The sequence below is a fragment of the Brachyistius frenatus genome, unplaced genomic scaffold (assembly GCF_029030835.1).
Source record: "Brachyistius frenatus isolate BFR_SWC_R1_liver_20210118 unplaced genomic scaffold, ASM2903083v1 Contig_120, whole genome shotgun sequence".
NCBI lineage: Eukaryota > Metazoa > Chordata > Actinopteri > Embiotocidae > Brachyistius > Brachyistius frenatus.
In genome coordinates this window covers 606,538-623,134 of record NW_027210719.1, presented here as the reverse complement: position 1 = coordinate 623,134, position 16,597 = coordinate 606,538, and the positions used below count along the sequence as shown (strand labels likewise).

Genomic DNA, 16,597 nt, shown 5'->3' with positions numbered 1-16,597 from the left:
AAATGTTATCTGCTTAAGTTTGCATGATAGCAATAAAATGTTGCTGTATTGATTTTAGAGGCACTTTCCTTGCTGAGAACAGTGGTTTGTTTTTCCTTTGTGTTTGACTTCACGCTTGATCACATTCATTGACTTGCTGGCATGTTACACTGTGCACACTTGTTTGTTTGCTCATGTGAATGTGGATGTTTTTTTTCCCAGTTCATATTTGGTGTAACCTTTGCTATTTGACCCTCAAGCTCCATATTTATGTGGGGCTCCCATGAGGCATTGCTTGGGTTGCTGCAGGATTGAAAGGGATAGTTTACACGTCGGCTCCTATAAGAACGACTTCCATTTGACCTCTTGTATCTCTCGACTGCTGTAGTTTCAGTGCTTGAATGGACAGCTCATTTCATCCAACACTGTGGAGAGCATGCAGAATTATAATCTCTGCTTCTGTGGACAAGATATTGGATGTTTTCCTTGAGTGGACAGTATGTAGTGGTGTATATAGGGCCCATCAAGTCATTTCAGTATTAGATTATTATTTGGACTATTTCAAAATTAACAGAAAAGAGACGCATAAATCCAAAAGCGATGACTACATTAACCATTTCTAGTTCCTTTATGTACCCAGAAGGAATATTGTGCATTTAGGTTTTCTCTGTAAGGATTTCTTCGCTGTGACTGTAAAGGAAGGTTTGCAGCAGGAAACATAACAACATTTTGCTGTATGGGAACAAAACCTGGATGCTAATCAGTTTAAATCAGTGTAAAAGTCAGAGAACAAAAAGGAAATCAATGTATTTTCTGGTAAAAAAAAAAAAACAGGGGAAAGATGATGCGATTTTAACTCCACTCTTCATCAATGCCCTCTGTTGTTTTACCATTCTCCCAAGGCCCAGTCTCATACAACCTGAAAGTAATGCAATTCCAGGCTACTGTGCTGTGCACTTGTCCTCATCCATTATTAAAGCAAACGGTAATTTAAATAAACAGAGCAGAAAAGAGGATGAAAGGAAAGAGGATAGTCTGAATGCTGCGAGGCAGTGAATGGCTGTATTAGTTGTAATTGACAAGGCGATGTTAAAGAGGAATACGTTTCAGTGAATTTGTGTGTTTCCACCACCTGCCTGAGCCTCTGTCAGCAGTTTAGCCACGGCCACAAGTCCAGATAAAACATTAAAGACGAGGCACTGACAAGGCAGGGCCATCTGGGGCCACTTAAAACCAATGCCACAGGGCAGGGTATAAGGCTTTCCATCAATTACAACCTTATTAGCCCTAATCGTAATGAAATAATCTAATTCAGGAGACAGCTGAGTCTCAACTCTGCAGATCACCAACAGGCATAGCCAACCAGGGGAGAGGAGGGATGGGAGTGGGCTGCAACCACATTTGGGCTGCGACACTTTTCCATTACAAAATCGATGCATGCTGTAGGGCCGACGAGGAAGTTCAGCTAAATCTTACAACCTGACTGCTTTTCTCACTTAGTAGCACATTTGTATCTCACTGTACCTACTGGAGTATTCTCAGCCTTCTGACCACAAGTTCCCCGGCTGACTTTTGCTGTGACAATAAGCGCCGACTCAGTGACACCTCAGAGCTGACAGGCTGATGTTAATTTGGACCTCCGGTTCCTTTGATTTCCCGAACCTCTTCTTTCTATGAAAGTCTGTCTTTACGAGGTTGGATCAATAAGTTCTGAGACTGCTCCTGTTGTGTGCCAAATATGTGCAGCACCATGACATGCACAGAGCAGGTGGAAGGTAAACCCGAATAAGTAAGTGTTCTGAATTTAGTTGCTTTAGTTGCCCAAAAACAACACAGTCGTCACTCTTCAACCCGACTCGCTGGATTTGCTTCCTGCTCCTTCTTTCTGTTCTCCAATACTTTGTCTCAATCTTTTATGTGCGTTCTCTTTTCAAGTTTCAGGTGTGTAAAGCATTGCAGACGCACTCAGACCGCGGCTCACAAAAGCATGTGCAACTCGGATGCAAAAAAATGTGTAACTCTCTCTCATTCGGGTTATACCTTCCTTCTTCTCAGTTCATGTGCTCCAGTATTTATTTGAAATATTATTTAATCCAAAGCATCATACGTTTTCCATACACATGCATGCAAGGCACTTTGTCATTAGTTTGTTGACTTACAGTGTGCTCTTCATTCTGATCTGATAGTCTACTATGCGCAGACTGAAAATATTTCATGCCTATGCAGATAAATAAGGATTTTCTTTTTTCTTTTTTTTTCAGTTAAGCTCTTTAACTGTATACTGAAAGGACCTTATTTATCATGTAGTAGTCCCTTGTCGGCGGTACCTGGAAGGCCTCTGACAGGAGGAGGTGTCCTAATCAGGTCCTCAAACCACCTTGACGCAAAGGAGGAGCAGCTTTTCTCTGAGTGAACTCCTCGCCCTGTCGCGGAGAGTAAGGTCTGACTCCCCCGCAAGGAAAACTTATTTCACCTGTTTGTATTTATGATCGTGTCTTTCGGTCATGACCTAGAGTTCATGACCACAGGTGAAGGTAGGGACGTAGACTGACTGGTAAACACTAAAGTTCAGCGCAGTGATCGGATTACTGCTGTCGCTTTTCCCAGCCTATTGAAATGTAAATCCCTCTAACGCTTCATTCCGGCCATGCACATCAGTTTTTTTGTTTGGTGTCAATTCATGTCATTGTCTCCTGGTTAGGAGCAACTCATGGGGCATAATCACTTATGTGGCATCTACCTGCCAATAGGAAAGATTCAGTCACTTTTGGCTGTTTGAGCTGTTGTATTAAAGTAAATCCGGCTAATATTTAAGACTTGAATATTGAAAATCATTTTTGTAGTTTCATTATTTGCGCTTTCTTCCTTGAGGCCTGTATAGTGAGACTGTATCACAGTACTGTCATCAACCGGGGAGACAACGCAATGACGAGCTCTAAGACAGAAAAAGAGACGTAAAAGGAAGTGAAGTGAGCGGTGGCAGAAAACGAAGAATATAAAATTTGAGCGCCAGCTGGCTGACCTCTAACTCACCAAGTCTGTGATTGAGGAGAAGGCAGTATTTTATTCTTTCCCCGAGGGGTCTCAGGGAACACAAAAGTTATATAAAGGAGAGAACAAGTCCATCCAACCACTGTCTCTATGAAGACATTCACTCTCCCTGCCTCTTTCGTCCTCTCAGAGATTTGACTGAAGGATGATAAATTACCAGTCTTGGGTCTGCAGTGGACTGACGGTCGAGCGGGGAGAGATCTGGCATGCAGCATCAGCAGCAGCAGCTGCAGCAGCAGTGGGCTTCAATAACTGGGGCTGAGTGCAAAAGGACATGACTGTGTGGCATAGGGCCAAAAAGAGCTGCGCTTTTTACCCCACATCCGTCATCACACCTCTTGCATTTCAGACAGATGATCCGCTGACTGGCCTACCAGCTCTCTGATCTTATAAATAAGCATCACTTAACAGTGATTCCAATATAAGAAAATATGAAACGGAGGGGAAAATAGTTTCGATTTTTATGAGACCTTTTCCCCTGAGCTCAAGTCAAGACTAAGAGGCTGCTTTAGGCGGCATTTAAAGAAAAGCCTTGCGGATCTGATGTTATTGATTATTCATCTTTTGACTTTTCTTCATGTCTGAGTCTCAGTGGTGCAGATGACCAGACAGACCTGCACTTTAACATTGCCTTCTGAGATTCTGCTAAGTCGGGAGAAAATATCTGACAAATATGAAAACCGACTCTACCATGTGATGTGATACCGTGCAGAATGAGGGGAAAGCCAGAGTTTCACCCAGTTTGTCTTTATCTTCCCGGGCTGTCAGCTACAGGATGAGCAGTTATGCAAACACCAAGAGCAAGAGGACAGGAAATTTGTTGCACAAGCATAATGCAAAAACCGTGCAGCCTCACACATTCCCAGACAGTCTTGTTTACACACACACACACACACACACACACACACACACACACACACACACACACACACACACACACACACACACACACACACACACACACACACACACACACACACACACACACACACATACTGTATGTATGCAGTTCTATGCAAAGCTTTTGAGCACTAAAAGTAAAGTAAGGATGTTTTCAGAAATAATACCATGAATACCTACCGATTTACTTGGAGGACTTGCCGGAGATCTTCTGTGTATTAACGCTGACTCTATTGTTTCCATCTCTTGGCGTCATCCCAGACTAACTATATATTGAGATCACCATCTGTTGCAGGACTCCTTCTTCTTTTTCTCGCTGAAGATACTTCTTTATGACTTCTTCTTCTTGACTCTAGCTGGATGTTCAGACACCTCCCTGTTGGCGCTGTGCGATGGATAACCATCCGAACATCTAAAATCCCTAAAACGTTCTCACAGTACTCTACATACACATAAATGTGCTGATAAAGCAGAAATATTCGCATAATTTGATAAATCACATAAAGTCATGTGACCACGGGACTACCATGAGATTCACACAGGGATGGCAGATTAGAGAGAACGGGGCTGTGTGTGTGTGTGTGGGGGGGGGGGGGCGACACGCTGCAATTTACTGTAGTTTACTGTGAATGTGTTCACATTGTGTGCACGTGTTCAGTCATGCATACATTACATACCTCTCAGTTTATGATATGCATGACAGATGTTGCAACCCACCACTTACTCCATTATCTTAAAGCAATGTTACGTTGTACATTTCAAATACTACAGTTTGAGATCCCAGATGAAGTGTTGTAAGATCAACGAGTATTTCAGCAGCAGACAATTAAGTATTTTGTCAGAATGGAGTAATGTGCACCAACACAAAATTGGGAATAATTTGCTAAAATGGATCAAGAGCAATTTCAGCACAATTTTGTGACAGATTAATAATCCTGCAATTATAGTATACTGTATAATATATAATATACTACATTGTCATTTGTTTCCCTGTCGTTCGTCTCAAGATGTTGAGGCTAATTTGTAAAACCAGACATATATGAATGCCATATCACAAAGCAGTCAAGACATCTGAAGTGAAGAGTGTGCAAGAGGAACACAATTTTGTCCTTAGAAAGTTATGCCAGTCATCAGCTGACATGTCTGTTATTCAACCATATGCGAGTAAAAGTTCAGCTCAGACTTAAAAGCGTCCCTTAGAAACTTTGAAAAGGCCATTTTTAGTACTTTGTCCTTGATTAGCATATCTAACTAGAATTATATTTGATAATGTTCCTGTGTTTATGGATTTCTATTTTCTCTCATTTGTGTTCAAGGACTGTCAGAGAGAGACAAAAGACTTGCCACTGCTTATATAGACAGAGAAACATATATCAACATGCACATCTTTTGTCACCCTCCTCCCCCTCCCCCCCCCCCCACACACACACACACACACTGGAAACATGTATTGTGTGTACATGGTGCAGTGATATGATCTGCAGTTCCCTAGTTCCCAGTTTGAAGTGTGATGAGTAGCTGACAGCAGGTGTGAGTTGCCTCACGGTCGCCGGACTGCTTCACAAGAAACAAACTAATTGCTGCCGGTGATAAAACCACACGATGAGGCGACCACCGTATCACATGACAAAAGAACAATAAGGTGCAAAGTAAATCATTTGTCCCCACTTGTGCACTTGCAGAGTGGGTGAGAAAAATTAAACAAATTACCGCAAACAAACATTAACATTATGCAATAAACCGTTTTGAATAAATGCTGTATAATTTAAGCTGTCGAGTACATAATACAAAGTATGATTTACAACGTAATTTGTGTGAACACAAACGCCAGCCTTTGTGTTATTAAAACTTTAGGAACTTATTTTTTGCTGAGTTTACGAATGTTATTGATGTAAACAAACCTAACAACAGCAAAGTGGTTCCAGATCAGCTGATCAGTGTTCATTCTATCAGCTCAGATCATGTTCACTCTCAGAGTTAAGTGTGTGCATAATGAATGAGAAAAAGCCATCATGAATGGAGCTCCAATATTCTGATTCACCATGGCAACAGGTAAATACAGAGAAGAGCCTCCATTTTAATCCAGTTTAGATAGAAATATCCGATGTAACAATTTATCCTTTAAACAAAAACAGCAGCAGTGAGAGCTTGAATTTGGGAAAAGGCAAGTTTATTTATAAAGCAACTCATATACAGCACAGAAAACATACAATCTTCATGGGTAAAAGTCAACATTTAAACATCTCATGGATGATAAAGCGCTGGAATCTGACTTTATAATTTACATTATTTTAATATATTTATACAGCTGTACATTGATGGAGACGGTGGTACCAATTTGTTTATACAATATTGTACAGATTTAGCTTTTAAAGAAATGTAAAACCAGTTCCTGGAGCACTGATGCCACTTAAGATCATCCATAAAAACATTAAGAAGGACACGAAGCAGCTGAAGTACACAGCCAAATACTGTGTTGTTCTGAAGAGGAGGTTGGGTAATACTGTATATTGACCGCAGCGACCACGTTCATTAAACAGTGGATATTAGAATCACCAGGGTATGTGCTCGGTCCTGTGTGGATCGATAGCTGTAGAGGTCACAATGATGCACGTACGCGCGAGTGTTCATGCGTGTGCGCGTATCATCCGGCACAACCCTCCACTAACTCATCAATATCCTCTCACCTCTCTGTCTTCCACCCAGATGGTTTATAAGCCCTGGCTGTGTTCTCAGTACTTCCAGACCACCCAGATGCACTGCAGCAATCGAATCCCCTGTGGTCAGTACTGCCTGGAGGTGCAGCAGCGGTGCCCCTTCGTCCTGCCCGACAATGATGATCTCATTCATGGAGGCAGCCCCAGTTTTATATGCACAGGTACAAAATAATCATTGTTCATTTCATGCATTATTCTCTCTGTAATTTGATCGTGTGTTTGATCTTTTTCAATCTTTTTTTTTTTTTTTTTTTTTTTCCAAAGATTAGCCTCAGTAGAGTGCATGCAGGTGTCTGGAAAATAAACTCTCCAAAATGATGGGATGCAAAGCTTCCAGTATCAAGCTACTCTGACCTCTACTGCTTCATTTACAATAGATCTTGGCCTGACTAACTCCCAGTAGGATGTGTGAGCACACGGGCTTACTGCTTACTTCAACAGGACATGCCACCACTGATGGACACTTGTGACTTTACAGTTACAGGACGTTCTGTTTAATCATCAGACTAACAGGGTGATACACCACAATGACAAATGATTGCCAATTACTTACAGCACAGAGGCAGCCGCCCAGTGGAGCACTGTGACAATAACTGTGTCTGTCCTGAACAGCGTATACTGTATCACTCCAGGTACTTTTCCAACAAAATCATTTCATTTCCTTGACTCTAGTGTTCAGGCTCAAGGATACAAGTTCAGCAGCCCCCTTTTGTGATTTGCATTTCCACACGCTGGGAATAAAAAGCAAATTAGTCAACTGACATATGCAAAGTGTGACGTCCCCAGTGTCGCCAGTGTCGTCGTCGTCCTCTGAAGATGATGGAGAACACTAACTGGACATTTCTCATTGGTCCATCAGTCGTCAAGTGTCTTGAGCGGCTCCATCTGGCCTCAAACTACGAGCAATGTGCAATATGTTTGCAGTTGCAGGTATTGCAGAACGGCAGGTTTGTGAGAGTACACTTGACCGAGCCACTGACATTCAGGGCTGGAATCCCCCCCGATAGTTCCTGGTCCTACAGAATTAAAATTAAATTCAACTTTGTTTGTGAACAGGTTCTTGTGGAAACACACGTTAAGTTGACCAGTGTTAGTGAATACACACATGCTTTCAGGATACAGGAGAACATGCATTATTCCTAACTGACTGATTTTTGTTCCCCACATTATGCCTGTGTGAGCAGATTTCTGTCCCGGTGTACATAATTAATACAAAGACTTCTATCACATGTTGATGCTGCCCTCTGCTGGTCGTGTTGATCTTCAGGTTACATTTCTGCAATGTGACAATATTCATCATTATGTGATATAAGAATCCCAGAAATGAAGACCAGAGGACCAGCTATGTGCTCGTCAATCTATAAAAAATTTTTTTTTTCATTTTTGATCTGTGGCTCTCATGCTAACATTAATCTGAAGAAAAACAGATGCTGGACATCAACTTTTTTTCCTTTAATATTGTCACCATATTGTTTAGATGAGGAGTTCATCGTACATATGTTTGGGACTACTTCAGCGATGGATTAATGAGTGTTTGCAGGATCAGGATGGTGGATGTGACTTTTTTTTTTTTATCACAGTAAAACAGTCTTATCAGTGGCAACCCGTTCCAAAATACATACTCGTTGAACCCGTGATGAAATATACAAGTTAATATCATCAGTCATGAGTGCCAGCAGCTGTTGTAGCTCTTCAGGCTAAATCTGCTACTTTGGCTAACTGTGTCAACACGTTAAAGGAAATGCAGATTTTGTCAGAGACCTGCAGTAATTACAGGGCTCCTCTTGTCACACTTAAACTGTTGACAGTCAAACTGAGTGGGTAGAGAATTATTCAAAGTTCACTCCTCACATTATCATGCACGCAGGCTGTGATCCCATCGCTTATGATATTAGTCTGTGATTTTTGTTCTTATCTGATGCAGTCAATTTTGAGACGCAATGTTTCTCTTCACATACTGAATGTATCTTTTGTTTGTGCTTTTTTAGACATGTTTTCTACAGACTTCATACATCTTTGTGGCGCTTCCATACAACAGAAGGCTTAAATGCGAAGGCAAAGCTGAATTTAATTAACGAGAGAGACACTGAGTGCAGAATATAGACTATATAAATAAGTAAAGAAAACATCTTTGCAATCACATTCTGTATGTCACATAAAAAAAATTAAAAAATAAACACAATAGGCCTGTATTAAAATATGTTTTACTCCTGATTGATTACCTGAATTGAAGATGTTGGCATATTCACACATTGTTCATTTCACTATCATAAATTTTTTTTTTTTTTTTTAAATCGACACTTTCTAACATTTGAGAATCTGCTAATGAATTTCTGGCATTTTTGCTTGAAAAACTAATTATCAATCATTACAAAAATATAAAAAAATATTTGGTGAAAGAAAGGTTCTCCCTTTACAGGACGCAACAATATCACACTTTTTTTTAAAAGAGCTTCATATTTCAAGGTGCATCTCACTCTATATACCTCCACACCCCTTCTCTCCCCCCCCAAACCACCTGCAGGGCTGCTGGAGGACTACCCATCAGGTGTGGACCCGGATGCACAGTGCTGTGACGTGCGGTGGGACTTAAAAGTGGACAACCGTTCCCGGGGTACCCTGAAAAGAACTCACCCGCCTTGCCAGCACCGTACCTCCCTCAGCTCCTCGGCAGCCTGCAGACTGTGTAACTGCCGGCTCAAACTCTGCCTGCTGGTCCTCGTCCTCCTACACACTGTTGCCAGCCTCACTGCATCCCACAATGCAACTGGACTGGGCCTCCCCGCCATCACGCCTCTGGAGGAGAGCCCTGGCAACGAGGAGTGACTGAGCTGCTGGGAGGAGGTGAGGTTGTCGGGGCGGGGGGATTCCCTCACCATGGCAACCGCTGTGGAAAAATACAGCCACAGTTGTGCAAACGGCTGGAGCTGCGCGCCGGTGGACGTTCTGCAACGCTTTCTGGCAAATGGAAAATGTGGGACGCCTTGAGAGGAAAAACACACAAATCAATCAAAACTAATAAATAACTAAACAAACAGACATACTGAGGGATTGAACCGGTCCCTTCGGTAGGAAAAGGGGACAACGCCACAGCCTTTGTTGAGAGGGAAGGTCAGCCTCCTCACGGCTGAGTTTCTCTCACTACGCTTTTTTACACTGTGTTCCAATTATTGGTTTCTGTTGCACTGGCTGACTATGGAATAACACAATCATATTCTCTTTCTAATGTTCATCCTTTGTCTTTGTTTCTGGGTCTCTCATACAGGAAGAAAATGTGTTCTCAAAAATCAGACAGATAATGTGTAAAAACATAATAATTAGCTACAAATTTGTGTGTGTGTGTGTGTGTGTGTGTGTGTGTGTGTGTGTGTGTGTGTGTGTGTGTGTGTGTGTGTGTGTGTGTGTGTGTGTGTGTGTGTGTGAGAGAGTGGGTTTGTTTTCTAGATTTGCTGTGTGTGTGTGTGTGGGCGTGCCTGCATGCATGTCTTGCCACCTGTGATGTGAGAGATCGAGTGTGTGTTGCTGACACGTCTCCTTAAAGTCTACCTAACAGCAGCTGATGATTTTTCAGAGCCGTCTCCCCCCTCCCCCCGCCGTCCCCCACCTTCAGATGTCTCCGCTCCGCCATGCTGTTTTTTAGGCCACAACCCCATTAAAACTTTTCCGGGTTTTGGATGCGGTTCTGATGTCCACAATAAATTCTGTGTTTAACACAGGTTTATGGTTTCCCCTCACTTTGTTTTGTGAGATAATATTGACCTATTAACACTTTTTTTCAAGGAGGCTCAGCTGTTAAAACATCAGGAAACAAACAGGAAGCATTCCCCCAAAATGATATCTACATTTGTTATTATCATAATTTGGGTCTTTTTGTTTCAGTTTTGACTGTTATTCCAGCAAAGCATTGTACTAACAATCCAACAACAACTTAAATTATAAAATTACATCTCAGGGTCGAAGAAAAACTAGCTTTCTTTTTCCACAAAGTCCTGTTCATCCAAAGGTATTTACAAAATACAATTAAGGCTCAGTGCACACTTTTCATTTAAGGAATTATCATAAACATTTCAGGAGCAATCACTTAGTTTTATACCAAGTGAAGCCGTATAGAAAATGATGATGTCCACTCTTCTAGCTCTTTGTTTTTCTTACCCAACCGGATGTTATTTTAGCAACGCTGACATGTTTCTAACATCTTAACAGTTAGTTTTATGAATAGAAAGTTGATGGTTAAAACTACAAAAGTAAAGCCCAAGTTGTAATTAGCCAGAATGATCGTCAAGGCGTCGGGCCAACACTGTGATAGAGCTGAGCCATGTGAACAAAATAGTTTAACAGATGTACCTCAATAATGACAAACAGACATTACATCTTTAAAAGGTGGAAATAAAAGTCGTTATAACTGCCGACCAGATTCTCGGACACATCTGCTTGTGCTAGAGAAACTAAAGAAAAGCATTTGGATTATAAGCGTCATGTTTTGACTGACGATGAACAAAAGAGCTTTTACTAAACGTACTGACGTGTAAAAGAGGGTCAGTGAAAAGGGTTCATTTAAGTTCAAGCTTTTATAATGCTAATGCAGAACAACAACAACAAAAAAAGCACAGATAGGATAATTTTATCTCACTAAACAAAAGTGTAACTGTTACAAGCTTGTTATTTCAGGTTCTTTACCAAAACCCCTTTGTTAGATTCTGGTCACTTTTCAGCCAAATGGCTCAGCAAAGCTAACTGAGATTGGGATAATCACACCGGATCAATATATTTACCACTGTTGCTCCAGACAAAAAAAGCTGTAAAGGTGCCATCCAGTCAAGTAGTGTCTGCAGTCAACATATAATAGTTACTGAAGGTTACTCTCAGCCTGGAGCCTTGGCTCCTCTCCTTCACCTTGTTGGGGTTTATAATATAACGTGACTGCAGCGTGAGTAATAAATCACTTTATTATATCAACACCTACTTGAAAACAAAAACTCAATTTACTGTTTGCCCCTGAACTGAACCTACATCAGTGGTGGGATTTAAACCTCAGGCCGTTTTATTCAAAGCATGATGACTGGATGTTGCCTTTAATGACTTTTCATCATTTCTAAACTGTGACATTCATGCAGTTATAAAGAGAATAAAATGTTAACATCTTTTGAGGAAAGGTAGCTGTCTATCTGCAGGTATACATGTGTATGACATCATAACCCGGCTCCCTGGCCCGTTGCGTTGCATCCTGAGCGACATCCTCCTTCTCCCCAACACCGAGGCAGTTTGGTTAAAAGACTTTGTTTCTGTTGAATCCCTGTTGTGCGACACTCGGACCGCATGTGGAGGATCTGCGAGGTCATGACGAGCCTCTTCTGTTGATCGTCCTCAGCTGCGCTCCCTGTAAGCACCACATCTGATCCCCAATCAGCTCCTGTAGCATGCCCACTGTCTCGTACCTCCAAACATCAAACTAATGTCTCATTAAGTAAAGGGCTTATTAAGATATACAGAACAAACATTACCATCGACACAGACATTAAAGAAAAACACGTGCATCCAAATTGTTCACAGACAGAGGGTAAAAACATGGCTCATTTTCTGTTGTTTTGATTCTTTTTTCTTGTTTTTTTTTGGAAGCATTCGACTGGCCGTCACTAGAGAGCACGAACAGAAACACATCCAGAGAGAGAGGAGCACGTCCTTCTTTGTGTGAGCGTTAATAGCATTACCGGATAATCGTCCAAGTCAGCTGACTCTTATTTTATAAATGTTGACCAGTGTGCGAACAGGAAGGAATGGTGTGACCTTAAAGGGCTGACTTCTTCTTTAGTTTCCAGTTTGATTTTGTTGATGAACACGGCTGAGATCAGGTATCCGACAAAGATAAGCAGATGTGTGCATCCTTTCCCACTCTCAAGTACGTTTATTACTGATATGAGATGTCCAATCAAATATCTGATGTCAAGAGTTTTATTACACACCTTATAAATGAAGATTTAAAATTCATCATCATTCACATCATGTCTATATTTTAAAAACAAAAAAAGGGTATATTGGTTTATTTAGCTCTTTCCTGCTTGCATGAAACTCATCGCTGCTCATTTGGCCCAGCACGCCCATGTCCATCTTGGATGACTGCAGTCAGTGATGAAAAAAAAAAGAAAAGGAAAATGCTGCTATGCCAATGTCCACCAGTAGATGGAAATATATTTATTCTTTTACACTGATATTGCTGCTGAAGGCCCACCAGTCCTGTCAGACATACAGGGATCAGGACGGCTCTGGTAGAGAAAGCGAGTCTCCTGCCGGCCAGTCTGTGGGTAAAAGTGTGTTGTTGTGTGCGTACCTCCGCTTAAGTGCATATACATAGATGTGTGTCCATGTCCGTAAGCCAATTGCTGTGTGTCCTCTGGAGAGATCGCTGGCGTTGCCGTGACCTTGGGGACTGCGGGACAGACGTGGAGAGCCGCCACAGGGACCTGCTGCATTAGCTGTCCCATCATTCACTGCAGCCCTGAAGCTGCACTGGACTGTAGTATGAAGCCATCGTACCACACAGTTTGTAATAACAGTATCACTGCCCCAAGACCCTAAAACAGACCAGGGATGATTTATATCTTCCCTGCTCCTGTTTTTTAACAGAATATGCCCCCCGATCTTTACCATGAAATGAGGTAGAAGACGTCAGAAAGAGTGCAGATGAGCCCAAGGTGGATGAATCGGACCCGAAAGAACCCGAAACTGGTGCCAAAGCATACTTTGCGTTGAGTAAACTAAACCGAATCCAAATCTGGTGATCAAACTTAATACAGGGTCTGCCAGCGCTGTAGACATGTGCCATGTTAGCAATATGTGGATTGCAGCTCACGTGCGTCACGCAACCCACGCCACAAGCACATGTACGAGATGACATGTACGGGATTTCATCCTGCCTGTCATGTCGGCGGTGATGCAACAACCATCACGAGCCAACTGTCGGACATGCGTTCATGCAACACACCTGCATTCAGAGGCCGCGTTTTCCTTGACATGCAGGAATGCGTCCTTGCTGCGGCTGCATGGGTGCGAAGGCTGTTTTCATGCGTGTCGTCCATCACACCCCTTCACACACGTTTTCACCAAGGATGGACATTCTTGTGCTCGAAGGTTTCTTCCAAACGATACTAGAATTAGATCAGACTGATGTAAATCTCTCATTTGACTTGTGTTGGTAATGCAGGCATGCGTGCAACACTTGCTCTGTGATAATTTGACTCTGTACGTTTTGTACGTTACACTGAGAAGAAATATGTGTGAGGGTCCTACAGATTCAGTCTTGATCCCCCGACAACGGTCTGTAGCAGTCGTAGGCTATGATCTGTCAGGTTCCATAACATGCCAACCTACAGAAGCTCATTTTGTGTTTGACCCCTGCACATGTAGACTATGTATGCCTCCTGCCCCCCCTACCTCCCTTTCCCACGCCCCTGTGCACCCACCACCAAATGTTATGTACACAAATATTGCCCTCTTTCACTCTTTCTCAGCCTCTCTGTTTTCACAATAGTTCTGTTCTCTATCCTGTGGATCTATGCAGAAGCCCATTCCTTTTTTGGTTGTAAATACGTTCCCTAGTATGCTGAACAATGTATGTCTCTCCTTGTGTATTTTCAGTTGATGTCATGCTGTTACTTTCCTCTTCTTCTCCTTCTTCTTCTTCTTCTTCTAATCCTTTTGTTTACTTTGAGCGTCTGAAATCATTGATGTTAAGAGAATGTGGTGAGGTTTAACCAATAGACTTGTCCTCAGCTTCGCAACCTTATTGTTAAAGGTTGTGACTCTGTGTGTGTGAAAGCGGAAGATTTATGATAATAGAAATGAAAAAGGTTCAAAGGCATATAGAATTATCATTGCGATTATGATTATTATGATTACTATTATACTACCAGTATATTGTAATATTATAGATGCTTTAGTTCAAGTAACTTCTTTAATTTTTTTACAAACAACTTTGATGAAATGATTTATAAAACAGTCTCACAAGTCATGATCTTTTCGAAAAGTATGAAAACTACTGCTACAATGATTAAAATTGTGTTCTGATGAAAATAAATACAGACATATAATCTGTTCCTCTGTTGTGGTTTTGAATGAAGTGACTTTGTTCCGATCAAGATAGAAAAACAGCGCTGGAAACAACTTGTCACGGTCTGCAACAAAAATAGTCTCAGCATTTTAATCAAGATTTTATTAGCTACACAAAACTGATTTTCACAAAGAGAGCAAACTTTTATCTACTAGCTACATTTGTACTTTTATAGAGGAGGATGAACTATTGTTCAAAAGCGCAGAGTCTTAAAACAGAGGCAGTTTTCAGAAGTATGAGGAAACAGAGTGCATTAATATGATAGATGATGTTCAGAAGTGTTGGTGTCTTAAAATAACCCAAAGCACTCTGCAGTTGTCCGTTCAACAAAGGACATGTTTGCTAGTTGCTCGGCACAAAAAGAATAAAAGGTGTATGAGAATTCGAGGGCTTTTACTTTCAAACAAAGACAAGAGGTCACGGCGTGAAGCCGACTAACAGTGTGACTTCATCAGTCATTCACGCCGTCACACATTTGTAGGCTATTTACAGGGCAGCAACAGAAAAACAACAAAACTTAAAGAAATAGTTCACATGCTCAACTGTTTAATCATCACATCGCACTCTTAAAAAGTTATGATCCATTTAACATTTGATTCCCTTCTAACATCACTATTTGCTTTTCTAGAAATCAAAATTTGTGTTGCAGAGGTCCAGAAATATAAATGGGAACTAAAAATGGACAATGCCAGACAAAACTGGCAAAAAACAGACATAAAAACCGACAATGCCAGTGAAATCCTGACAGCTATTTTGAAAAAGTTCTGAAGCCACAGCAATCGAGCAAATAGATTTTCTCTCAGCACCATATTTCTTCAATGGCACCCACATTCTCAGGCTGTAGTACCTCAAACAAACTCCCCCCAGTCTACAGTTGTAGTATCTGACAGTATTTTACGCAGACCTTGCATGCAGTTCCACCACAAACCTTGAGATGGCAGTGAACGCATACTACATGTAGTGTGTGCTGGCGTCACTCCAAAAGCATAAAAATAGACCCTGGAAAAAAAAAAAAAGTGCATAACCACAGGGATCATAAATGAAAGCTACACACGTTCACGGAGCTCAACTCAAGCGTATGTGCACATCAGCAGAGAGATGAGTTCACCTCATTAGGTATTTACCACGTTGTTTAAGTAGTGAGCGGATACCTTCACAGGGAGCTCAGAGGTAAGGCAGCGGATGAGATACATTTTCCGATCATACATTATGAAACTGCTGACCAAGACCCACTGAGGCCACTTACTGTAGGTCAATTGCATACACACTCATCTTTTTAATATTCAATGTCACGGCACATACATTTATTCTGCTGTTTATTGAGCATCAGTGACATTATGACTCTACCGAGTTTGCAAAAAAATGTGCCAAGCTCTGAAAGTGGTTTCCTTTTCAGCCTTTTGTGCTCTATTAACTACGTGTGGAATAAATGATGCAGGTCACTGAGATGTTCTGCCTGAGCTTCACTTTTCACTACTGACAGGCTCAAAACTCAATTGCAATTGTAATGGTGGATTATGAAAACTAAAGTACAATAACAAATTGCATATTCTTGTTTGCCTTCCGCTCTGTGCCGTTGGCCCTCCCGTCTCGGATTAAAGCCCTCATTTCTATTTCAGTTTGTTGGGGGGGATGAAGTGCTCAACTGACTAATCCTCAACTAGCCCGCCAATAGTCAGCATCCAATATTCCACCTGTCACTCAAACCACAGACTCTGTGTGGATGGGTGGTTGGATGTACCAGTGGTGAATGTAAATAGTATTTATGCTGGTTTATAAATCCACAATAAACATCAATCCCACTCTGTGGTAAAGAAAACGTGATTTTGGCGAGACAGCAGAGGCA

At 41.6% G+C, this 16,597-nt stretch overlaps 1 protein-coding gene across 1 annotated transcript in view; it reads left to right on the top strand.

Moving 5' to 3' along the window:
* LOC138629703 (NALCN channel auxiliary factor 1) overlaps positions 1-14,735 on the top strand; it is an 82,350-nt gene extending 67,615 nt beyond the window's left edge. Inside the window, exons 2-3 of the mRNA XM_069713592.1 lie at positions 6,637-6,808; positions 9,172-14,735. Of these exons, the coding sequence (XP_069569693.1) occupies positions 6,637-6,808; positions 9,172-9,473 (474 nt within the window). The 3' untranslated portion in view covers positions 9,474-14,735. The remainder of the gene's footprint in view (positions 1-6,636; positions 6,809-9,171) is intronic.
* The last annotated feature ends 1,862 nt before the right edge of the window (positions 14,736-16,597 follow it).